We start from the raw sequence: 27,081 nt of genomic DNA on the forward strand, positions 1-27,081 counted from the left end.
TGGTCAGTGTTACTATAGCTTCAGCAGCCTTAAATGTGTTTCAAACCAAGTTTCTGAACCCCCACACTATAGCGATTCCTGACCCGGACAATTACCGTGAAAAGAGCAAAAGATTTTCACATGGATCAATACAGTGGCTGGAGTATGTAAGCAGGACCCGTAAAATCTTTATACAACATGCACTCAACAAAGGTGAACATAGAATAGGTCCCTTTTCAGTGGATGGGTTCTGTGTTAAAGATGGTAAGCAGACAGTGTTTGAATATCTCGGATGCTATTACCATGGGTGTCCCCAATGCTTTAACCCCCACGACAGATCGCCTCTCATAGGTGATGAATTTGATGTGCTGCGATCAAATACTGAAAAAAGACTGTCTAAATTGCAAACGGATTATGGTGTTGATGTGGTAGAATCGATCTGGGAACATCAGTGGGAACAGATGAAAAAAACAGACCCCCTTGTTCAAGCATTCCTCACCCAGTTTAACGAACCCGTCCCTCTAGATCCTCGAGAAGCTCTCTACGGCGGTCGTACGGCCGCCGCCTGTTTAAGATACACATCTATTGCCGGTGAGAACATCCAATATGTCGACTTCACCTCACTCTATCCACACTGTAACGCTGTGTACGAATACCCCATAGGTCATCCAAAGCTCATTTACAAAGATTTTGATGAAGAGATTGGAAACTATTTTGGTCTGGTCAGATGTAAAGTTAACCCTCCCCGCGGTTTACGTTTCCCTGTCTTACCTACAAGGAACAGTGACGGAAAGCTTATGTTTACGCTTTGCAGAACCTGCAGTGAAATGAACAGTCATGATGATTGCCTGCATACTGATGAAGAGAGAGCGTTAACCGGTGTGTGGGTTTCGATAGAATTGGAGAGAGCTCTTCAAAAGGGCTACATTTTAGCCGATGTGTATGAAGTATGGCATTTTGAAAAGCGCTCAGATGAGCTTTTCAAAGAATATATTCATACCTTCCTAAAGCTAAAACAGGAATCTTCAGGATATCCCTCTAGTGTGGTGGACAGGGAAAGTAGGTTGAAATATATACAAGATTATAAAGACAATCAGAAAATTGAACTGGATCCTGAAAAGATTGAGTACAATCCTGCTAAAAGACAGATCGCGAAGCTTTTGTTAAACTCGCTCTGGGGAAAGATGGCACAGCGCTCTAATCAACTCACTACGACCATAGTCGGGACAGCTGAAAAATTCTTTGGTTTTTTGTTCTCTAGCAAATTCACAATTGCAAATTTCCAATTTCTCAATGATACAGTCGCAATCGTTCAATGGCGTTATACCTCCGGGTGCATTCTACGGCCGGGAGATGTAAATATCTTCATTGCAGCTTTCACGACTGCATATGGGCGTCTCATGTTATATAACGAATTAGATCGCCTGGATGATCGCGTGTTGTATTATGACACAGATAGTATAGTACATGTAAATTCTCCTCATCACAGCTACCAGCCAAAGCTGGGTGTTTACTTGGGGGAGCTGACATCAGAGTTAGATCCTGGTGACAGCATCATAGAATGGGCCTCTGCAGGGCCTAAAACATATACGTATCTTACAAAACAAGGTAAAGTATGTTTAAAAGCTAAAGGGATTACACAGAATTTTGAAAACTGTAAACATGTGAACTTTGACAGTATCAGACAACTGGTTGAATGCTACATCCAATCTCCAGACCCACGGCGAGAAATTGTCACCCATTACAATAAAATAACACGCAACATCAAAGGGTTTGAGCTTTGTAATAAGCCACGGGACATCAGATTTAGGGTTGTATTTGATAAGAGGCGTTTGCTCCCCAGCGGTAAAACACTTCCATTTGGTTACTAAAACCAAAAACACTCATTCCTACAGTGTGCTATTCCTACAGGATGCTAATACAAGGGTTCTATTTGTTTATGAGGGTGTAACCTGATGCTTTAAAATAGAATCTTTCTATTACCTTTTTATTGTATTTTTAAGAAAAATGTATTACCATATATATTCTCTATATATTCTATATCACCATCTATATTCTCTATATATTCTATATTCACTACTATTACTGTTTCTTTATTTTTTTTTTAGAACATTAGCAGTCTGTAGAGTCTAAGATGTAACCATTTGTATCATGAATTTATATATGTGTAGTACCCAGATGTCTCCAGAAGGGGGAGGCAATGTTCTACTAATTCACATGCTGGTTGTGAAACAAAATGTGTGACACCCTACATCCATCACTCTTCATGCATTGTCATGTTATCGATGTAGAGATGTTGTCAACAATGTATTATGATTGTAAAATATTGTTGGTATTAAAAAAACAAAAAAAAAACAAGATCTTCTTATCCAATGAATAAAATAAAATAAAACTTCACCCTGTGTTCCCTTGTCACTCTGTAAAAACCTGGTTTAAGTAAAGGAGTCTGAGTTGTGTCTGTCTGAGAGAGAAAAATGACTGAAGTAATTTTTGATCCACGTTTTCAGCTCCCTTTTACAGCTCTTGTGGTTGGTTCTAGCGGGAGTGGGAAAACTGTTTTTGTCACAGAGCTGCTTAAAAACCAACCTCAGGTGTTTTCCAGGATTCCGGATAAAGTTGTCTGGTGCTACACATCGTTTCAACCCCTGTATGAAGCTCTACAAGAAAACTGCAACATAACTTTTATTGAAGGTTTACCTAAATCTTTAACGGATGAAAGCATATTTCCTTCAAATCAGCATACACTTCTCGTGCTCGACGACTGTATGATGGACGCGGGGAGTCATGATGAAATATTGAAAGCATTCACGCAGTACCGCCATCACCGGAACCTCTCTGTATTATATCTCATTCAAAATTTGTTCCATCAAGGAAGACACTCACGATCAATCAGTTTAAACGCTAATTATATTGTGCTCTTTAAAAATCCTCGTGATAAGGCTCAAATCAGGATTTTAGCACATCAAATGTTCCCTGGGCAAAAACGATTCTTCCTCGAGAGCTATGAGGATGCAACCAGAGAGCCTTATGGGTATTTATTGATTGATTTAAGACCCGATTGTCCAGAACATTTTCGTTTGCGGACGGGAATACTTCCATCTCAGTGGCCTACTGTTTATTCACCAAAAAACTGAAACTATGTCACAAAGGATAAAAAGGAATCTGCCTATTTTGAGAGCTTTAGTCGCTCTAGGACCTAAGGAGCGTAAAACGTTTCTTTCTCACAGCTCCGAAGATTTTATAAACACTTTATGTGAGATTGCCTTGAACGTGTTGAAGGGCACTATACCGCTCACATCTGTCCAATATACCAAATTGAAAAAGCAGAGAAAACTTATTAAACTCTTTGCAGACAAGAAGATCAGTATTAAGAAGAAGCGTAAAGCGGTGCGACAATCAGGTGGATTTATTCTTCCTCTCCTATCAGTGGCGTTACCATTCCTCAGCAGTTTGATTACCTCTGGAAGAAGATAATGGCATCCTTCAACAAAATGTACATGCTTTCACCTGAACACTTCAATCGTCTAACTCAGAAGACTCATTCGGACAACATAGGTGAAACGGCACAGCGCTCATTGGAAGGTAAAATGGAAACTCTGCTGAAACGTCCAGACCTTAACTCCTATGATAAAGTCAGACACTACAATGACTTGCTGCAAAGATATCTAAGTTTAGTCCGAAAAGATGAACAGACAGGTCATGAGATTGTCTTGAAATTCCCGGAGAAAACGAATGAAATACCTGCTGATGGAGAGCCGCTACAAAATGAACTACATCTACAGGAAGGTGATAACACTGCTGTTCAAAAAGAGGATTCCATGCATGAAGTTCTACAGCATATAGCCCCACGTGGAAAGAAGAATGCGGTCTATATTTTGCAAAGACTCCATGATTCCAGTGATTCTATGAAATGGGATCATTCATCAGGAGAGATCATTATCAGAGGAAGGAGGATTAAGGGTTCACATATTACGGATTTAATGAAGACTTTAACCATGCCAAAAACTCGTACTGAAAATCTGCCACGGGGATGGGATAATTTCTTAAATATTATTTCAGAATTAAATATACCCTTGACCAGTATAACTAATATAACAGCCCGGAATCGAATCCGAGAGCTTAAAGATGGTTCTGATTCTAGCAGTGGGAGAAGAAAACATCATATAGCTGCTAATCTATTCAACACCCCCGTCATACCAGAGACCACGAAGGATCCATCCTACACAAGACGTAGTATGGAAACATCATTGACACCATTAGCGTCAACCCCTTATAACCCTCAGACTAATTCTCCTTACAGGGACTGGTTGGATTTCAGAAATTAAATGAATCACTCTTGTAAACAGTATGTTCATCAATAAATGATATATTTTATTACAATGGATAAGGGTATGAGTCAATTTTCATTTCTGACATTCATAACATTCATTAAATAATTTTAAAGAGCAGGCATTTTGAGTATAGGTCTTAACAGATTTTTGCCGTCGAATACATTTGCTATATTTTCTCACAAACTTGGTAACAAGGACATCATTCTTTTTTAAATTATTAGAATAGAGTCCCATTGCTTCAGGAAAAGAGAGTCCTTTAAAGCGTTGACAGAGGAAGAATATTACATGAGCACCACAGGTTGATGTCATATCATCTTGAACTTGCATTTTACTGTACTGTATTTCAAAACCATTTTGTGCTAAAAACTTCATGAATGTCCGAGGATAGAGGGGAAAGGTAGGTGGATTTCCGTATGAGTCAAAAAAGCAGGACTTCCTCTCTTCAACGTCCAGCACGATTCCAATCCAATGCTCTCCTTCTCTGGTGCTATCATGGGTGTTTGCCACCAAATATGAAGGCTTTGTATCGATTTTTGAGGGTAACTGGTCTGAAGCCCATACACCCCCGAAAGATCGTCCCATGAGGGGTTCCAATATAGAGGCAATTTGAAGGTTATTCATTGAGGCTTCTTACTTTAATGTTTTTTTATTTTTTACATGTCCAGCAGAACTTGTCTTTTAGAATTTATTTCTAAAACGGTGTCGAAGGATGAATACACAATTAAGGTCATGGTACGTGCAAGAGGCTGTCTGAAGCGCAAGTCCAGGCGACAGGTCCCATTGACAGCGGGGGAGAGAGCTCCTCCTTCCAGCTCGTCGTCCCGGGACAGATTGAGCATAAACAGGGAGTAGCCGTTTTCAAAATCCTCCCTGTTAATACAGAGTGGTGCGTCCTTCAGATGTCTGTTTGTTGCGAGGTACAGATTGTAAAACTCTCTAACCGTATGGTGGTTTGGAAAGTTTGGTTGAAACGGTTTGCTAGGTATATGTCTTCCGTTGACCCCCAGGCTCAGATATTCAAGATCACAGTGTTGAAATCTGAAAAAATAAAACAAAAGATTATCTATGTGTTCACGTTCATATAATGTTTTTTAATCAAAATTAAAATCATGGAAAAAAGTGAATTACCTGAACGGGTTTAGATTGCGGGCTCCCACAAACGCTGCATGATCCACTAAGCCGACTACAATATACCTTGGTAGACGCCCTATAAACAAATTATCCTGCGAGCATACGCTTGTCTGGGCAGGGAGTGTGTAATTTTTAACAGATATACGGCTTAAAGGGTACAAGGCGTTGGATTTCATGAGAGCTGCAGAATGTCCAAGCATGACAGGCGGTGATACTTCGACTTTTTTTGCGAAAATGCTGGCTGATAAAATTTTTAATTCATAGCCTTTATCAGCGGGACACATCAGGGAGAATGCGCTCTTGGCTTTGACTAGTTTCAAACGCACATCTACATTATTGAGCATAAGTCTTTCGGAAAAAAATAGATCTGTATGCAGTGGTCCCAGCAGCGTAAATTCCTTCGAAGTTTGACAGTAACGCCCCCGTTTAACAAGGCCTTTGTTCCCTCCGTCGTCAGCAATCGATACCGCATCCAGGTCCCCTGTATCTTTATACCAGAGGGCAGCGGAAAATTCGCTCTCCAATGTTGCTTGTGAATAATTTAGCAAAGTTTCAATAATCGCTCGATATGGGTGTGTTGCAGAGGATGAACTTATAAGTTGATCATTCAGGCTGACATCTATTTGCGAAAATATAGTATTCAGAGGATACTGAATAATTCCGCATGGATTATCATTGGTCAAATCCGTCCCGTCAGCCTTTGTAATCTTAAGTCTTAGATACAGAAAAGTAGAGTTTAAGTCTAAATACAGATTGCCGTTCCCGGGTATTAGAAAGTCAAGGACGTCCTGGTCACTTATGGCATTTAAAGGGTTAATCTCCACATAATTGGTCTGGTCTATTGATAACTGCATCATGGGCGCGGTAAAAATATCGAGTTCGGATTTCGTACACTCTGCGGAGAGACGGTGAGTTAGAGCCATTGTTGCAGATGTTTAAAAGATACTCTGGCCTCCAACCTGTCTAACGCTTCGTCGTTTCTTGTAAGAGTGTGAAGCCCTTCTGCGTTTTCTCGGCTTTTTATATGTGGTAAGAGGTCGAGCAGCGAGAGATCTTTTCCGACGTCTTCGTGCTAGGCGGAGTAGTCCGGAACCTTCCTGCTTATTCGACGCCCCCTCCGAACCTCTCATCAAACGACTTGTTACAGATCCAACCACGTCCGATGCGATACCTTTCGCAGCTGTTTTCAAGTGTGGCTTTGCAAGATTAGCACCCCTTTTAAGAAAAGGGAGGACAAATCTGAAGGCTCTACTCAGCATCGATCCTAAACCTCTACCATAAACAACAGGTGCTCCTACAAATCCTGGCAGCGTCCCATGCCCAGCCTGATTCGTATAATACGAAACAAATCTTTGATGATCCATATCAAGCGTTGTTGTTGTTGTTATTGTTGTTGTTTTTTTGTTCTTCTTCTTTTAGATGAGAGAGCTCGTTAGCGGACGAAAATGGAGTTTGCAGATTGTTTTCCCGTAACTGAACCGAACGAGTTCATTCAAATCTGTCTTGAGCTGAATCTGTATATCCTGTAAGCGCTGCTTGTTTACTCCGACGTAATGTGGCTTGTCATATGACAGAGTGATAACATCTCCGTAGGAACCTTGTATTTTAACTATCCTAAGAAGGGGGACGGTATAATTGCCAATATGCTGCATGTCCATTATGTTTGTGTAGACCATTATATTATATTGACCCGCATGGATATCATATGGATGGGGGATCGCGGTGTTGTCCTTAACAGCATACCATTTCATTGGTACAACCCCTAGCATATAGGCTAGAGGCGTTCTAAATCTTATAGAGTATTTACCTTTGCCGTACATTATCACCCTTTTCTGTACAGGATTGTGTGAGAATTGGAAATCAAATCCTGATTTTCGAGAACGCTCATTAATTTCCCTTATTATTCTTTCTATATTATCATAATAGCCAGTTTTAATTTTCTGATAAAGTGGTGGAAACTCTTCTGTATCGTTATACAGCGTATTATCTTTAACATCATAAGCAGTTTCCGTACTTACAATATTATTCCAGCTATGGCAATACATAATTTCAGCCAATGCTACCTCGTAAGGTCCATCTAATTCTATAGGTTTTGACAGAGACACCGTATAATCCGAGCTATTGTTCTCCGGATAAATATCATGACACGCATTTGAGGGCAGCGTTATATAGAAAGGCTTCCTCTCTTCCATCCTTCTCGCGAGGGTGTTTTTCTCCAAGTGTGTCGAATAAGATGAAAGCGGTTACTTTTCATCTATGTTTTCACATAGATTTTTTTTCTTTCTTCTTTTTTTTGTCTCCCAGATTTACAATGTCTTTAGAAGGTATCCAGCTGTTAAACTGTGAGGGCCATCCTTGCCACTGTACTAAAACCAATTTTCGCTTTTTTTCCAAGACTCTTTCTATCCGGAAAACGTTACTAGGGGAGATCTTGACCTTTTGCATTTCCGCTTCATAGAATGTACCATTGAGAATCTCATTCTTCGTATCCCTCAATTTATACACCGGAGGGTTTCTGCGAATACATTCATTCACTATAAAGTATTCGTCTGTAAATGATTGCTCATACTTCTTATCAAATACCCCCCGGTATTTTGAAATTCTGACAATATCACCCTCTTTAAATTTAAACATTTGTAATTCATTCTTTAGAGGAAGGCTCCCATATAAATTCTCAAACACTTTGAGGGTTTTATCATGTGTAACCTCAGACGGTTTCATTTTAATACTTGAGTGATAGGTATCATTATAGCTATCAAGTAAATCCTGAAGGATGTCAATATAACGCCGTGTATTTTTTGCGGTAAAATAGCGAAACATCCTAGTCTTCAAAGTCCTGTTGAAGCGTTCCACCACCGATGCTTTTAGATCACTCCCCGTCGCAAAATGCACGATGCCATGTCTCTTCATCAATTTCTCAAATGTCCTGTTAAAGAATTCTTTTCCGGCATCTGTCTGGATTTTGATAGGTAATCCACTGTCTTGAAAAATCGTAGTAAACGCACTAGCCACTTCCACCGCGCTCTTGTTTCTCAACGGTTGTGCGTAAGCCTTTTTAGAAAATACATCTATAACCGTAAGTAGGAATTTAAAGTTATCATTGTATTTTGACAGCGATGTCATATCGCAAAGATCAGCCTGAAATTGGTACAAGGCCCTGGGAACAAATACACGATTTCTTCTGAATGTTTTTCGGGCGGGCTTGTGTAAAGTATAAGCTTCTTGACCTGATAACCACTCTCTGACTTGATCATTGCTGAGTTTTTTCCCTGTTTGATCTTGAAAACCTCTTTGCAGTCTTTCAGCTCCCCCATAAGATCCAGGGTTTGATGGGTCATAATATACACTCCTCAATACACGTTCTGTGTTCTTTGAAGCCATGTTGTCACTGTCTGGGTTCAGACAGAAGCAGAATACATATACTATACGTATTCTGAAAAAAGCAAACAAAAGTTTCAGGATATATAGTGTTTTTTTTATTACATTATCTCCATAACTTGGTATAAAATCATAATACCTTTTTTTTCGATTACACACGCATGCATTTTGATCATTACACAATCAATATCAATAGGATGCCTATTCTTCAGTTTAAAAACAGCCGCATCAACAACTAGACAGTACAAACAGAAGAGGTGTTGTTTTTCAAAGGTCCCTTCTAACATACAGTCCAGAATTTTACATACAGTATTTTCAAAAACATTGGTATCATGTGAAAGCTTGGTCATCAAATCCCTCCATTGATGACTCTCTCCCATTTCTCTGACTAACAACATATTATGTTCAAAACGTTTTAAGCGATCTCTATTGACAGTCATATATGTACTGTATAATGAAGGATCATTGACAAGATTAGCAACGGCATGTTTTATAAGAGATGTATGCTCCCGGATCACAAAACGCAGAGCCAGGGATTTAAAAAAAGCTATGAAACAATTCCCCATTGTCCTAAGAGAATAAAAAAAAAAAAACAGTCTCTCTCGTTGTGGTGTCAGATGTAGGCTCGACGGTGTCAGAAGAGGTCTTGCTCAAGGGGTGTTATTCCAGAAGGTGCGCAGTTCGTCCATCAGATCTTCATTGACCTTGTATTCACCGTCTCCAACCACTTCAGATGTGATTTCATTCAGTCTATCAACAATCTCGTGACAAACCCGCAGTTCATGCAGAAAAGCTTCCGAAGCACCCTGCACTCTTGAAGGGGTAGCAACGATGCCTTGAGATTCCAAAACACGTATGACCCCTGGAATAAAGCGTTCGTTCCACAATTCTTTCATCAATTCTTCGAATTTGAAGGAGACATAACCATTCTCAGCTGGGTACAGACATGGATGTTGCATCTGGCTCGGGTGGTCAATAAGACAACCGTTGCACTCCCTCCTCTGCATTCGTAGTATCACTTCGCCTATCAGAGTCGTGGTGCAGGCTTTTATAATGTTGAGAAAAGTAAAACTGAGCAGTCCATCTGGTTGGTCCAGAGTCAGGGGGGAGTTCAGAGGAGAAGGCATGTCTCCCGGTGAGGAAGGAGGGGAGGGAGGCGGAGTATTGAAGAACATCGGTGACGACGCCGGGGAATCTCCGCCCATCAGACGGTGCAACTCTTCTTCTTCCTCCGAATCAGAGAGGCTGTGAGTTGTATTGAGAGGATTGTTTGCAGCAGGGCTCTCCATGATGTTATCTGGCTTTTTTACTGCGTAAAAATGGCATGAGTCTCTTTTGAATCCGTCTCTTTTATCCTTATGTTGTGACGAGGAGGAGGAGTTAGGTCTATGGGGAAGGCGTGGCATGGGCGGTATGGGAGGAGATCTTCAGAATGGGGGGTGACAGGAATTTGTTAGAGACCCAATCTACTTGCGGAGGCGGGGCTTGACGACGGTGGAGGGGAGGGAGGGGGGTGAAGTTCTATGATGCCCCATCTGATTTCACACCATCTGATTCCAGCCCTGATTCCGGCTCATCAATCTCTCCATCCGACACTTCCATCTTCACAGTGGTGAAAAGCTGACGTCTGGGTTTCTTTGGGGTCGGGTGGCTGAATTCCATAGGATTCTTTCGGGGTTTCTTTGGAGTGGTATAGCCGAATTCTGTAGGGGTCAGAGCATATGTAGAAGCTGGATGGGCCTTCTTGAATCCTGAGGAATGCGGTGATTCCATGGTCAAAGGTACCGGCATTGAGCCCATTGTCGTAAGACAAGCCGGAAGCTGTGTCATGCGCTGCTCCAACAGATTGAACCTCCTCTTCTCCTTGTCATGGAGGAAGAAAACGCTAACTTCCTCCAGGACTTTGCGCAGGACCCATAAGTCTCCAGTGCGAACAGCTAGATGAATCGGAAAAAATGTTTCCTTCCCCATCACTGTTTTAGGTTTTTCACAGCTCATTCCCAGAGAACCATATCTCACCAGCATCCATGCGTAGGCTCTTGAGCAGTCAACGATGAAGGCCTCGTTCAGCAATGGTCCAAGTCCTATCGCTGCCGGGCGAGATGCATCCGCACGAACCACCACGGAAGGCTTGACATATCCGCCATCTTGATACGCCCCTAATTGAAGGTAACTGATGAATTCACACATCACGCCCCTCAATCTCTCTATTTCAGATGCATACACTCTCAGCGAGCGGGTGCCCAGGTCAGAGGAGTGCTCGCCATCTTCCAATGTATAAAGATCTACAAATGCTGGAGCCACTGACGGGGATGAAAAGGAACACCCTAATTTAGCACCATTAGACATCTCCCATTTTCTATCGTGAAAAGATGACATCTTGCCTAACGTTTTGACTGCCTATCTTCTCCTCAATGTCTACCTCCTTCTATACTCACTCTTATAAAAGGTTAAAAGCTCCACCCCCTCCTCCCCAGATAATCCAATCAGAGAGGTTCAGATTTAAAAACCCTCCCCCTTAACTAAACTGAATCTAAAAAAACGTTAAGAAGAAGGGCGTGACTTTTTTTTAAAAAGCCGATGCTGTTATACGATCGGCTAAATCCTTCCTCCCTATCATCTGTAAAACCTCCACTGTTTTGGCTTTGACGTTTTTATCGCCGTAGTTCCTGCACATGTGTTCTAAAGTGTCCAGGACGTCAGCCTTCTCCAGACGGCTTGAGTTTCGCATGAACCATTTGAATTTTTTGAACTCCTTATCATCCAGATCCTCTAAGACCTTCATCAACGTTATACAGTCGCACTCCATCACTGGTTAAGACATACACATATCCTTCCACACACACACACACTACCATGGGTCTCATGTTTTATACCTCCCAAAAAATGGAACAGATCCACCCACTCCACCCCCTCTTGGAACAGATCCATACAGAACACTCCGCTCCTCCCCCTTGGAACAGCTAAATAGAACAGGCAACCACAGGTCGTCTGAGGACGCATTTCATCCACGTAGCATAGGCCCGGATCAAAAAAGGACATATGGACGGGGACAGGGAGGTGGGAAGGGAGGAGGGAGGGGGGGAGGGGAGGGGGGAGGAGGAGGAGGAGGAGGGGGGAGGGAGGGGGGTCTGGAACAGTGCCATGGAACATTCTAGAACATAGAACAGAACCACTTCCGGTGATGTAATCAGTGCCACGTCTACGAGGAGGCGGGACTTCCGGTTTGGATGTGTGCCAAAAGCAATCAATCAAAAAAGTGACACTTGGTGTCTTTCATATTCTCTCTGATGAAAGTAGCCTACAAAGTTAGCATCTCTAGCTAGCTGCTAACAGACAGAAAGACGGGGACGGATCCTAGCAACACAACACTAGCTCCTTTAAATTACGGAATGTTTAGTGAAGCGTGTCCTCTCGTCTCTTCAGGCTCCCTGGTCGTCAACGGCAACACTTCCTGTTCCACAGCCAATAGCAAGGCCAGCCCGGAGTCAGGTTTGCCCTGGTTGGAGGAGAGGTGTAACGGCCATGCCCCCGGACGCTTCTCCAGCCCCGCCTCTGGCCTATCAGGGTTGTCCAGCTCTGTGATGTCAGCAACCTCTGAGTCAGCACTTTCTACACTGTCAGGGTACTCCAGTGGACGAGACTGTGAGCACACGCACACGCACACACACACACACACACACACACACACACACACACACAGGCCCAATCCCAATTCGCCCCCTTACTGCCTCAAGCCCTTAGAGGCGCGTTCACGTGAAGGGAGTGAGGGCTTAGGGATGTCACACGGTGAAATCGCAAAGTGAATGAGGGCTCAGAGTGAGCCCTTTCTGCCCCCTTACCGTAAGGGAGCAGCTATGGCCACTTACGGAAAGGGAATTGCCCACAATGCATAGCGTTGTGATGTATAAAACGGGGAAGGCTGCAAATATCTGTCAAAAAAATAAAACAACACGCGCGAAACGAACGCGGTGTTTGCGAGTGTGCTGGAATGCCTTAATTGACAATGAAACATTACATTAATAGGGATTTCAGATTAGACAAAAATATTATATCAGAGGAATGCAAGTACGGTAGTTATTTTACACAATCCTAGAATAATCATCGATCATTTCTATTAGGTCTACAATTGCAATCCACAACTTTTTTGATGAATGAGAAATAGTTTTACCGAATGTGTATTGTACAGTATTGACATTGTGTATAATGTTGGGTGACATGTCATTATTATGCTTATTTTAATTATAATTACACATGTTGCAGATTGCAGATTTTGCAGTAGGCTACATTTATTTTTAAATGAGCTGTTGTCCACTCGGAGCCAGAGCCTGGATGAGAACAGACTCATCTGGGAGTCTATTCCTCAAAGCGTCTTGACAATAAACAATATATAGCGAACCCCAAACGTGCCAGAGTCAACATCATCTTGTCAAGTGCAAAGGGCTCTGCTGTCCCAATCCTCCTATTTATCCAATGTGGATCCCTTCCACACTTGATGACTCAACCACTTTCAGATGGCGGCCATTAGAGGGACTGAGGGTTCAGGGCTTGAGTGTTTAGGGGGCGGATTGGAATTGGGCCACCCACACACGCACGTATGCACACACCCACCCACCCACACACACACAAACACACACGCACACACACATGCGCACACACGCGCACACATGCGCACACACACACACACACACACACACACACACACACACACACACACACACACACACACATGCAGCAGACTTCCTGCTCTCTCGTCTGCACCCTTTGAATGCAGACAAGCTGACCCTGTCTCTCTCTCTGTGTCTGTCTGTCTGTCTACCTGTCTGTCTGTCTGTCTCTCTACCTGTCTGTCTGTCTACCTGTCTGTCTGTCTGTCTCTCTACCTGTCTGTCTGTCTGTCTCTCTACCTGTCTGTCTGTCTCTCTCTCTACCTGCCTGTCTGTCTGTCTGTCTCTCTACCTGTCTGTCTGTCTCTCTACCTGTCTGTCTGTCTACCTGTCTGTCTCTCTGTCGGTCGGTCTGTCTGTCTGTCTGTCTGTCTACCTGTCTGTCTGTCTCTCTGTCGGTCGGTCCGTCTGTCTGTCTCTACCTGTCTGTCTCTCTACCTGTCTGTCTCTCTGTCGGTCGGTCTGTCTGTCTGTCTGTCTGTCTACCTGTCTGTCTGTCTCTCTGTCGGTCGGTCTGTCTGTCTGTCTCTCTACCTGTCTGTCTCTCTGTCGGTCTGTCTGTCTGTCTGTCTGTGTCTGTCAGTGTTGAGTGCAGCAGACTTCCTGCTTTCTCCTCTGGACCCTGTGAATGCAGACAAGCTGCGGGTGAAGATCGCCGACCTGGGCAACGCCTGCTGGGTGGTGAGACTCTTCCTCCTCCTCGTCTTCCTCTTTCTCTCTCATATGAACTTTTAACCCCTTCATCACTTCACTGTGCAGCGTTATGGCTGCTTTATGGCAGGGCTGATACGTCTTTCTCCACAGGAAATAACGAGCCACGCGGGCATTTGTTTATGCTTCAGTAAAAGCTTTCAGTCATCTCCATGGTAACCAGACGCTGATTTGTTTAGTTACATTGTATCATCTGGGGCCATGTTACGACTGGTCTTAAGCTAAGTCGGTCGTAACTTTACGACCTAACAGCTACGCCGGTTGCACCAAGGGCGTAAGCCTTTTTCTCACTAAAGGCCGTTTCACACCGGTGCGGATTTTCGCGCGAATATTCGGCACGGAGATTTGCAACAAAATGTTTTAATGAGTTGCAATTGAACCTTGCACACCGAGGCGGAACATTCGTGCGGGGGTTTATTTTTCCGCACGGACTTTGACTTCTGCGGATTTTGGGATGCGGCAAGATACGTTTGACCAATGAAATCCTTTATTTACAACTGACGTCACATTGTAGTATGGAGCTGCGCTGCTGTTTGGCATGGTGATGATTCAATTTGTGTTCATAGCCTACTGTAACGTTACAGGATATCTATAGCCTTCCTAGCGTGAACGTCCCCCCCAGTTTCGTCGTTTGTTTACAAACACTGATCCCTCGTATATCGTGATTTTTTTTAAAGCAAAAGACGGTAAACAAAATAAATTACATGAAAATGCTCACCTCAAACACACTGCCAGTCGTTGTTCAGGGTCGATAGGTTTGCGGTAGTTTGTGTGTTTCCTCATTATGTGAGGGGCTATCATCCCCAACAGAGCCTCAAATTGCTCAACTCCCATTCTGAAATACTGCCTGAAGCGACCGTGATACAGGCGCAGCTCCTGGACCAGCTGATGAAACTCGCCATGTTCTGTGCGCCTCTCTAAAATTGCGTGAACCCAGAACCTTCTTTTCCTCTTTCTCGTTTGTTTTCTCAGCAATATGAGGAGCAGGTCGTCATCACTGCTACTACTACTGTTTGACTGCATTGTGGTCTCACTGTTTTTCCGCCGACGGAAAATGAACGTGGGAATGCGAATAATTCGCACCCGGACCTGTGTGTATAGTTTGCAATGCGGAAAATCCGCACGAAATTTCGCATCGCATTTCGCAACGCATTCCGCACCGCACCAGTGAGAAACGGCCTTAAGACCGCTCGTAAATATTACGCCTAGTCCAGAGCAGGCGTAAGGTGCAGTCATGGGTGCAGTATGGACGGTTTTCACCTGTGTGTTGCGCAATAGCTACAACCCCTCAGCACTCTGGCTGTATTCAGACCCGAGTTATAAACTGGAAACCGCAGTACGTTATAAACGTTATAAATATAGTCACGTTATAAACAACTAACCAATGCTGGGGGTCCGTATGGAAAGTGGAAATCGAAATGGTTAAAAGTTAAATCAATTTGGTCATGCAGTGGCGTTTTACTGCCATGTAAAGTAACGACAAGTAACAGTTAGCCGCTACCATTAGCCACACTATTACAGCCGATAACCCATCAGCGGAGCGTCATTTGACGTCAGCACACTCTTCTAAAGAGGTCGCGTGCCGCATTCCAGTGGGCATTCCCATGCTTTCACATGGACGCGCATCGCTACGACCGCCGTAGTTTCGAATGCATTTATTCCTCTAGTATTCTTCTCGACTTTGCAGCGGGAAATATAGCCTTTTGTTCAGCACGTCATTCTGGGCAAGCTTGAGATAGAGGCTGTTGGATCATCCTACCTGTCTGTCGCTCTGCCGTGCAGAGGGGGAGAGAAAAGGCAGCGCTGCCTGCGGGGGGAAATGATGCAATTCTGTCCAAACTTATTCTAATCTCATCATGACATTAGAATATGAGATCGGCTATGTTTTGCTAGCCGATGTGTTTAGAACATTATTCTCACGCTGTAGTCTTGCTAGTGAAGCGTATTAATGCCTGCTGTATTTAAACTGCCGTGAGAGTTTGAGGAGCACTACTTATCGAGACAGAGACGACACGGGGATGGAAGTGGCAGAGAGGGAGGGGAGGAGCTCAGAGGCTGGAACCTCATTTGACGCTGGAAAACAGCAACAGGTTTGGAGTACGAGCGTCAAGGCAGTTTGACGTGCGTCAGAACGCTCTTGGTGCTCTTGGTGTTCGGCCGTTTAAAACAATGGGTGAGCTTCCAAACGCTGGGATCTGACGCTCCCTGTGTGTTTGGGATCTGACGCTCCCTGTGTGTTTGGGATCTGATGCTCCCTGTGTGTGTGCGCCTTTACACTTTGTTTTATATATGTTTACTACTTTGTGATTCATTCATTCTGATAATGGATCAAGGCTGTCTGTCTGTCTGTCTATCAGTGTTGACAAGTCAAGTAACATCAAACCTCCATGATACAAAACCATAGGTTAGGTTAGGGTTAGTAACCCTAACCTAACCTAACCTAACCTAACCTAACCTAACCTAACCTAACCTCTCCACCACTGACTGCTTATTGTTTAGCCTACTGTCACATTTCCCTCTGACCATTAGATAGTAAACAGTAGGGTTGCTCACAGCGAGCAGAGCTGTTGTGTTTGAACACACCCTGGGAGTTGCTCACAGCGAGCAGAGCTGTCTCTGTCTGTGTTGTTTTCGAGGGGAAGGCAGACAAGCTGCAGGCAGCATATCGCCGTGTAAGTTGCATTAACATCACAATCTTGTGATCTATTTCAATGACAAGTGTTTCCCAGTTACAACAGTGAGAATGGCAGAAGTCACAGCCTACAGGATGTCACTCAATTAAATCAGTGGCTCACTCTTTCTCCTTCCTGAACGTAACGTGACACATCTGTCTTATCTGTGTCGTTTCACTGCAACTCTCTTTTCTGTCAGTGTATATCTTTTCACTTTCAAAAAAAGGAACAGCGCAAGTTAAACTGTATTTCACACTTTTGGTTTCCCATTAAACTCATATGTTCTCAATATGGCTCCTTCAAAAAAATAGGAGACACATTGTACATTATATTGTAAACCTGCAGGTTACCTGTCACCTGTGTACCAACACTTCTGCATTACATTTTTCTCTAAAAAGAAACCAAGAAGCTCATTTTTCCACTGTTGATCACAATTTTGACTTTGAGCTTGCTTGCTTCCACTTTTTCTGTTCCTCAATATGGCTCCAACACTCTCTCTTTCTCTCCCTCCATCTCTCTGTCTCTCGCCTGTCCCTCCCTATCTCTCTCTCCTTCTGTCTCTACCCCCTCTCTACCTGTCTGTCTCTCTCCCTCTCTGTTTCTCTGTACCTGTCTTTCCCTCTCTCTGTCTCTCTTCCTCTCTCTGTCTGTCCCTCTCTTTGTCTCTCCGTCTCTCTCCCTCAGCATAAGCACTTCACAGAGGACATTCAGACTCGTCAGTATCGAGCTCTGGAGGTTCTGATTGGAGGAGAGTATGGAACGCCGGCCGACATCTGGAGCACCGCCTGCATGGTGCGTACAGACAGACCGACAGACAGACAGACAGGCAGGCAGGCAGGCAGACAGGCAGACAGAAAGAAAGACAGACAGACAGACAGACAGACAAGCTGGCTGTCTGGCTCATTGATTGACAGTTAAAAAAGTGGCTAAGATGCTAGGAGATCTTCTCTCGGACACCTGTCACACAGTGGCGAGACAGAAGGGAAGATCTTGTGCAGTTTATGCTTGGAGTAGTGAAGATGGTGAGCGACCTTAAATTGGATCAGCTGGTGTCTGCTATTAACTGAGCAGAGTTGTACCACCGACAAACTCCTTTCCCATATGATGTCAGATAAATCAATAGTTCCCCCTGCCACGCTTCTCTAATCCTCTCAGTAGAGGCTGTGTTTTGTGCTTGTTAAACAGACATACAAATCTAGAGATAGGATGCTTGGAGTGAGGAGGGCTCAGCAATACATAGAAAAAAGCATGGTCATTTGGAAGCGCTTCAAAGGCGTGAATTTTGGATCGAACATAATTTCTGATTTGCAGGAACCTAAGCCAGTTCGTGCCAGGCAACTCAAACTTCTTCTTCAGTAGATCCAAGGATGCCTAAATGACCATATGTACACGTCTTTGATGGAAACTAGCCCCTTCTCACTCCAGACATGGTAGCTTTTGTCTAACCATGGAGCCAAAAAACAGTGATTGAAACAAATTGGCGTGTGGACAGAAACATCTGGTACACTCAAAACACCCCTAACTTGGTTTAAAATTCATGACAAATGGAGATTTTCATGACAAAACTTTAATTAAAATGTTGTAAGGTCCCAGGTTTCTCTAACTTAGCAAATAGCATGGCTGGCAAGGAAGAGTTGACAATGGAGCTGGCCTCCATTTTCAGCCACAGGGGGCCCCCAGAAGTTAAATTACCCGGGCACTAAATTAAATGTAGTGCCTAAATACTGGTATGGCCAGTCCTCCCTCAGACTTGGGTTTTTGCAAGTGAATTTTTGAAATTCTGTGGTTCTTATAATTCCAGATGTAGGACGGAATTATGGAGTCCAGTTTTGTTTTTAAAGCTGACGTGAGAAAGATGGGAAGACTTGGACAAAGATAAAGGAACCTAGGAAGAGAAACCATCTTAATTGAGTTTATATGGACAATCATGGAGAAGGGCAGGATTCTCCAGTTTTCTATACACTGTTTAAGTCTGGAAACAAAGTCTGCAAAGTTCAACTCAAATATTAGTTTAGGATCTCTGGGTATGGTCAAGCCAAGATAGGTGATGTGGTCCTTTGCCAATTTGAATGGGTGATTTTCCAGGAAACCAGGCATAAAGTCACTCTTTGTCCACTTAATTGTGTAGCCGGACAGATTGATTGACTGACTGACTGACTGACTGACTGACTGGACTGACTGATCTCCATGTTTCAGGCCTTTGAGCTGGCGACAGGAGATTACCTGTTTGAACCACATTCTGGAGAAGATTACACCAGAGATGAAGGTACTACACGCAGTCCTATACACAGTACTACACACAGTACCACACACAGTACTGCACACACTGTCTACCACAGCAAGGCAATGCCAGTTTATTTACTGCACACACGCCACACAGTAGCTTGTGGGGAAAGTGGCTACATAATGCTGCTCTAAATATTGGCGAGGGTAAAAAACACTTTCTGGGGGGGGTTGGTCCCTTGACCTCAACCTCGACCTCTCACTATAGGGGTATCATTTAAAAAATGCAATCCCAGTAGCAATACCAGTAACAATACCAGTAACAATACCAGTAACAACACCAGTAACAATACCAGTAACAACACCAGTAACAACACCAGTACCCTGAAAGTGATACTGATACCAACTGAGCACTTCATTCCATACTTGCTTTTACACTTAATTTAATACCCATCATGTGAATTACGACCCCGACCCGCGTCCCAGAAGCAGCCGCTCACGGATCAGCCTTCCTACTCTGTCTGCAACGTTGCCTGCGGAAGGGTTGATCACGCCCAATCCACTGCAATAGAGTTTAGTGCTACACCGCAGCATTGAAAGACCTTCGGTGCATGGAGGTCTAAGGCTCTGTGGGGTGATTCCAGGCCGGGCACCTCCTTCGTCTCACCAGAACCTCCCGTGGAAGAAGGCAATCCTACCATGCCGTACCATGGGCAGGGAGGATGCCTCAAGAAGGCCTGTGCGCTGCACGTCATTCGCCTGCGCCGAGCACCTCGCTCTAGCCTGAAGGACCCCAGGCCGCGCCGATCTTTGCGCAGATTTTCAGGAGGCTGATCCGTAGCGTTTGTGGATTTCTCCCTCACGAGAGAGCCAGGCTGGGGTGCTAAAACCCATCCCGTACCGGATGCCGTCTCCGACCGTCAACTGTCTCTCCAGCTTGTCACCAAACTATACTTGGTTGTTACCTAGTCTATTCCTAAGTGTCACTGGCCAGGGGGAGCCAGGATTTTAGTATATATATATATACAGTATGCCATCTGACTGTAGTCAGATGGCCCAGGAAATGTTGACAGATTATCAACTTTTTCTTCTTACAGCAATGAAGCTTGAAACGTGTTCTTAGTGTTTGAGTGTTGTTTTATTAACATAACCCCAACAGTCTTAGCAGCATCTTTCTTTACACACCATTTCTATCTCGTTAACGTTATCCAGCTAACATTAGCTGCTATTAATTTGAAGCAAACAAAGACTGACTAATGTTCGCGTTACTAACGCTATATAATAATTGGGCCGCTACATTCTTAAGTTTGGGAAATCCTGCCATAGAACAATAATCAGACTTCTGACTTTTTCAAAATAAAACTATTCTGCACAAGTCTAAAGCACACAGAAGCCATTGAAAAGGGTTTATTTTGGTAGGCTACATTTCTCATCGGTCTCTTCCCCCCTCGTTATACATACACAGACACACAGCGCGCTGTTGAAAAAAAGACCCACACACAGCAGGTTTCAATGCTACTGGTACTGGGTTATTTACAGTACCGATACCCAGCCCGACCTCTCACCCAATATATGGGAATGAGAATGGGATCTATGGGTCTCCACCAGAGCATGTGAGCGGAGTGGAGCTGTAATTATCACCGCGCACATCTCCGCTCTGGTATCCACCAGTTTCCTCTTTACAGATAAGGTTGCATTTTTCGATCGGGTAGCGCGAGCATCTTTTGAAAAATCTCCCTCTTTTTCACAGCCTAATGTTGGCAGGTACGATGGAGGTACATTCAGTACAGTGTATTACAGTTTATTGTAATATTACTTAAAGAACTTGACTGAAAAACATGATCTCCCACATATACAACAGTTTTTGGATAAATCAGCATTGTTTTTCGGTGAAGTTCTCCTTTAAGTTGATCATAATCATGTTCTCTGTGCAGATCACATCGCACACATCATGGAGCTGCTCGGTCCGGTTCCTCTGCCCTTCGCTCTGTCTGGGAGATACTCCAGAGAATTCTTCACCAGGAGAGGTGAGACAGGCTTGTCTATCTGTCTTTGTCATCTGTGTGCCTGCCTGTCTGTCTCTCCATCCATCTCACCCTCAGGAGACCCCGAAATAGAGGTCCCAGAAGATCCAATTGGATGTGAAAATAATAATAATAATAAACTATTTAAAAGTACATCCAGTACATATGGCCCGTTTCTGCCTGAGACCCAACAGACCCAACAAGGTGCATGTTTGAGAGCAGGGTCTCTGGTCTGTTTTATGGATCCGGTAACTAAAAAGATTGCGTTCTACTGGCAAACTGGTTCATCATGTCAGACAGATACAATATGGTCTAATAATAAAAGCAGATCAGAAGAATAATGTTAGTGTGGCTCCGTCTATTTCTTGAGAATGCCCACTTACCTGTAGGTGTCCACAGGAAGCTTTTTTTTTTTTTGTTCAAAGTAGTTATTCGTTTTCTGTATATCATACAAAATACAGATTTAAATACACTTGACACTTATAAACAAAAACCCATCCCACGAGAACCCCTAGCCTATTACACCACATACATCATGTCATACATCGCAGTATATCAGTACACAAAGACACATAAAAGAAAAAGAAAAGAAAGAAAAACAAAGAAAACAACAACAAAAACAGATGAATGAAAATAAATATGAGAGAGGGGGGGGGTAAATCTATACATTTGAAATGCTTGAAGCGTCCATTTTCCTGGTCCTACCTGGTCCAGGACTGGCTGCCAGATGGTATAAAAGTCGAGAGCACAACCCCTTGTAGCGTATCGGATTTTTTCTAGGGTTAGATGATACATAAGATCTCTGACCCAGTGATTGAAAGTTGGAGGAAACTTGTCTTTCCATTTAAGGAGTACAAGTCTTCTAGCCAGAAGTGTACCAAACGCTATCATCTTTTTACTGCATTGGCTGAGGGAGAGATCATGCAGGACCACACCAAAGATTGCAATTATGGCAAGAGGTTCAATGGATATTTCCAGTATATCAGATTTTTTTTTAAATATGGAATGCCAAAAATCTACTAATTTTGGGCAAAGCCAAAACATATGTGATAAAGTGGCTGGGGTTGTTTTAGGAAGCTTTTTTTGAGCTACCAACTCCTTTCTGCAGTTCATTCTCTATGTTAACACGTTCACTGCCAATGACGAGATATCTCGTCTTAAAAAATCCAACGGTTGACTGCCATTGACGAGATATCTCGTCTTAAAAAAAATGTTTTTTTGACAGTGGGACGTTGATCTAACCCTTTTACATCTCCTATTATAATATGGGAGCCTCCGAACGTGTACAATCCATTCCACCGACCCACTAAGTGGCGACAGTGCTCTCCAGACTATTGAAAGCCAAGCAAAGACAGCAGCATGAGGAAGCCATTCTCATGAAAATGGATGGGGCGAAAACGCTTTCGCTTTCGCGCTGGGTGCTGGCGGTGGGGGATTGCAAATTTGCATAATAGATTATGGGTGAAACGCACTTTGAAACACCAGCAGAAAGGCCAGAATCGCACGCAGCTTCATTCCAGCTGAGCTCAACCGAAAACCCAGAAACGAACAAGCCTCATTCTCATACTGTAGGCGAAAACGCGTTCACGCTGGTGCACAACGGTGGCGCACAACGGTGGGGGGTTCCAAAAATAGACTGGGTGCAAAACACACTTTGAAACACGCAGCATAAAGCCTAGAATCGCACAAAGCTTCATCAAAGCTCTCAATCGAAAACCCAAAAAACGAGCAAGCCCCATCCAGACTCGCCGACGAGGGGGCCGCCAGGGAGGGAGGCTGCTCAGACAGGCAGGAGAAGCTCGCTTGTGACAAACGCTGCTGAAAGCCACCAGAGACACGCCCACGGAGGGAGGAGTTTGAAGGAGAGTGGGTGCGGGTGCTCATATGGAGGAAATTACTGTTCAGAACTATATTGTTTAGATGTCTGATGTGTTACTGATGCCAAAAATAAATGGTTAAAGTGACTGTTTGATTGAATTTCACAAAACTGCGATTATCTCAGCTTTCTGTCTCAGACGCTGAAACCATGCTGTACTCAACGGCTAATATCTACATAACTACTAACTCTACAAACTAACTCTTTTAGACAGAGAAAGCACACATTCTATTAGTACTTTTTAGATATTTTGTGTTCACAAAGTCCAAGCAGAAAATAATCCTCGGGTCTTGAAAGATGAGCCAGAATCCTCAAAAAAAACCTTTGGCAGAAGCTACCTACAGTAAAAAAAAAACGGCTGGCAGTGAATGTGTTAAAGATGTGCCAGGAGCCAGCGTTTAGCACTCTCACAGGCTAGTGTTTTTGGGTGGGGTGCTCTGGGTGGGGTGCTCTGGGTGGAGTGCTCTGGGTGGAGTGCTCTGGGTGGGGTGCTCTGGGTGGGGTGCTCAGGGTGTGTGGGTTACTGTGTTTTTAGGCGGAGCACTTGGGCACCTCAAGCAGAAAACAGTTCAACTTTTGGAAAAGAGCGCTGCTCATCAATCAAGAAACATAGCGGAGGAGAGGCTCTGTGAGAATTATTAATTGTATTATCTTGTTGTGTTGTTGTACGCTTGCTCTTCACCTTATATGCTAGCTAGCTAACGTTGGCTACTAACTACAGAGCTGTGTGTCTGTGCGCATTGGAAGCCCTTCTGGGCGTAATATCCAAAGCGCTATGAAAAAGCCAAAGCTTGTTTCAATATAACGCAGCAGTCCATGTTCTTCATTTTACTGAACACTTACTACTTTTAGTAGAAAATAAAAACAGACTACACAAGCATGATGAATAAACTCGTCCCGGAAAACACGGTTAAAGACTCGTGTGCACTCAGGGCTCCGCCGATTCAACTGAACTAACAAGCACAGGCAGCAAGTTATGCATTTTACCCAATCAGAAGCCAGGGCTGACTGTGGTATAGGTCCTAATTAAGCCAATCAGAAGCCAGGACTGACTGTGGTATAGGTCCTAATTAAGCCAATCAGAAGCCAGGGCTGACTGTGGTATAGGTCCTAATTAAGCATATTACCCAATCAGAAGCCAGGGCTGACTGTGGTATAGGTCCTAATTAAGCAAACTGCACTTAGACCACGGAATGACTCCTCATCCCCATCAATCCCAGAGCCATCATCCCCAGCAATTCAAGTAGCAAATCACAGTTATTTACAACGTCAGGTGTTTTGGGAGCAAACCGTTGTGGGGACTCTCTGAGAGGAACTGCCCACTAGAGCTCCTTGATGACTACATACCTGTAGTTTTTCTGTTTGCATTCACACTGCTAATAGGAACGCTGAAGTGATGTAAGCCAGCCGGCGGTTAGCCGCAACCTAACCGCTCCTTTGCCAATTTGAAAGGGAGGTTTTCCAGGAACCCGGGAGTGAAGACATCAGAGAGAGGCATAAAGTCACTGTTTGTGTATCCGGACAGCTTACCGAAGGAGGTGATTAATTCAGGAGAGGGGGGATCGATTGTTCTGACTTATGGAGGTATAATATTACGTCGGCGGCATACAAACTGATATGCGTCTCAATACCTCCGACCTTCAAGCCTGCAAGACTTGGATGACTACGTATTTTTAGGGCAAGGGGCTCGAGCGCAATGGTGAAGAGGGCCGGCGAGAGAGGGCAATCCTGCTGGACCGAGCCAAGTAATGGAAACCTGGTTGATTTATCACCATTAGTTGTAACTGAGCATGTTGGACTGGAGTATATGAGCTTTACCCAGGATATGAATGAATCACCAAACCCGAATCTGTGCAGCGACTCGAACAAATAAGGCCACTCAACCTGATCGAACGCCTTCTGTGCGTCAAGTGATTAAATTGCTGCAGCCTTGGTCTTACTGTGATCTGCGTAGTGCGTATATGGTGTTAAAGAATGAATGATGGATGACAGGTGTTTATTTTGCAGAGTTTTTTTAGTAATTACCTTTCTGTCAAAATTATGGAGAGCTATGGGTCTGTGGACCACACAATATTAACCTGCCTGTCTGTCTCTGCCTCTCTGTCTGTCTCTCTGCCTGTCTGTCTGTCTGCCTGTCTGTCTCTGCCTGTCTGTCTCTCTGCCTGTCTGTCTCTGCCTGTCTGTCTCTGCCTGTCTGTCTCTGCCTGTCTGTCTCTCTGCCTGTCTGTCTCTCTGCCTGTCTGTCTCTCTGCCTGTCTGTGTCTCTGCCTGTCTGTCTCTGCCTGTCTGTCTCTCTGCCTGTCTGTCTCTGCCTGTCTGTCTCTCTGCCTGTCTGTCTCTGCCTGTCTGTCTCTGCCTGTCTGTCTCTCTGCCTGTCTGTCTCTGCCTGCCTGTCTCTCTGCCTCTCTGTCTCTGCCTGTCTGTCTCTCTGCCTGTCTGTCTCTCTGCCTGTCTGTCTCTCTGTCTCTCTGCCTGTCTGTCTCTCTGTCTGTCTCTCTGCCTGTCTGTCTCTCTGCCTGTCTGTCTTTTAGGTGATTTAAGACACATCTCCAGTCTGAAGCCTGTCTGTCTCTCTGCCTGTCTGTCTCTCTGCCTGTCTGTCTCTCTGCCTGTCTGTCTTTTAGGTGATTTAAGACACACCTCCAGTCTGAAGCCTGTCTGTCTCTCTGCCTGTCTGTCTTTTAGGTGATTTAAGACACATCTCCAGTCTGAAGCCTGTCTGTCTCTCTGCCTCTCTGTCTCTTAGGTGATTTAAGACACATCTCCAGTCTGAAGCCTGTCTGTCTCTCTGCCTCTCTGTCTCTTAGGTGATTTAAGACACATCTCCAGTCTGAAGCCTGTCTGTCTCTCTGCCTCTCTGTCTCTTAGGTGATTTAAGACACATCTCCAGTCTGAAGCCTGTCTGTCTCTCTGCCTCTCTGTCTCTTAGGTGATTTAAGACACATCTCCAGTCTGAAGCCTGTCTGTCTCTCTGCCTCTCTGTCTCTTAGGTGATTTAAGACACATCTCCAGTCTGAAGCCTGTCTGTCTCTCTGCCTCTCTGTCTCTTAGGTGATTTAAGACACATCTCCAGTCTGAAGCCTGTCTGTCTCTCTGCCTCTCTGTCTCTTAGGTGATTTAAGACACATCTCCAGTCTGAAGCCGTGGGGACTGTTTGAGGTGTTGTTGGAGAAGTACGAGTGGCCTCTGCAGCAAGCGGCTCAGTTCAGCGACTTCCTGCTCACCATGCTGGACCCGTCGCCCGAGCGCCGTGCCACTGCTGCCATGTGCCTGCAGCACGCCTGGCTGTGCACGTAGACACACACACACACACACACACACACACACCACACACACGCACACACACACACACACACACACAACACACACACACACACACAACACACACAACACACACACACACTAGGCTTGCCACAGTGTGGACACGTGACACCGGACAGAAGAAGATATTGGGCTCAGTATCTGTCATTCTTTTCTGTTTGTGTTTCTGGCTTAGTCGCTTTCTTCCACCGTGAAGATCAGATGAGCTCCTCAGCTGTCCTGATGCTCCTGGTTGCTCTCAGTCCGACGCAGCCGTCAAAGCTAAGCTTACTTACCGAGCGTGGAGCGCGTCGGGATTTGCATTGGACTGACCTTTTTGCTACGAAAAGTTCATTTCTTTAGGTGGGGTCGTCACATTGTGGCGGAATTCTACCTGTTGACAGTCTACTGCTCGTCACTCCTCCATGTGAGTCGTGTCATGTGCACTGTCACTGAGTCTCCTTTTAGGACATGTCAGCTGTTGGTGAACATATTGGAAACAAAGTATCCAGTCATGGAATTATATCTATCACCACTTTATTATTACTGTGGGCTTGTTTGCTACATCAGTTAGCAAGCCAACTCACCAACATTAGCGAAACCCCGTATTAAACCCTTATGCCCTGTTGGTACGACTTTTGGACTTTTCTAATATTTGTATTACACTAATTTGTGGATCGTTAGTCTGAACAGTAGGCTACTATGAAATTTGGCCCAGGTGTGATTTCTTTTCTTTTTTATGTGACACGTTCAGGACATTTCCTGTTACTCTGTAAAAAATATACTCTT

At 44.2% G+C, this 27,081-nt stretch overlaps 1 protein-coding gene across 1 annotated transcript in view; it reads left to right on the plus strand.

Moving 5' to 3' along the window:
* Positions 1–26,289, plus strand: part of srpk3 (SRSF protein kinase 3) — a gene marked incomplete at both ends in the record, with an annotated part of 49,965 nt that extends 23,676 nt beyond the window's left edge. Inside the window, 6 exons of the mRNA XM_083641298.1 lie at positions 12,246–12,464; positions 14,070–14,167; positions 17,554–17,661; positions 19,066–19,135; positions 21,027–21,119; positions 26,105–26,289. Of these exons, the coding sequence (XP_083497424.1) occupies positions 12,246–12,464; positions 14,070–14,167; positions 17,554–17,661; positions 19,066–19,135; positions 21,027–21,119; positions 26,105–26,289 (773 nt within the window). The remainder of the gene's footprint in view (positions 1–12,245; positions 12,465–14,069; positions 14,168–17,553; positions 17,662–19,065; positions 19,136–21,026; positions 21,120–26,104) is intronic.
* Between the last annotated feature and the right edge of the window lie 792 nt (positions 26,290–27,081).

The sequence above is a fragment of the Poromitra crassiceps genome (assembly GCF_964638095.1).
Source record: "Poromitra crassiceps genome assembly, chromosome: 8".
Classification (NCBI taxonomy): Eukaryota; Metazoa; Chordata; class Actinopteri; order Beryciformes; family Melamphaidae; genus Poromitra; species Poromitra crassiceps.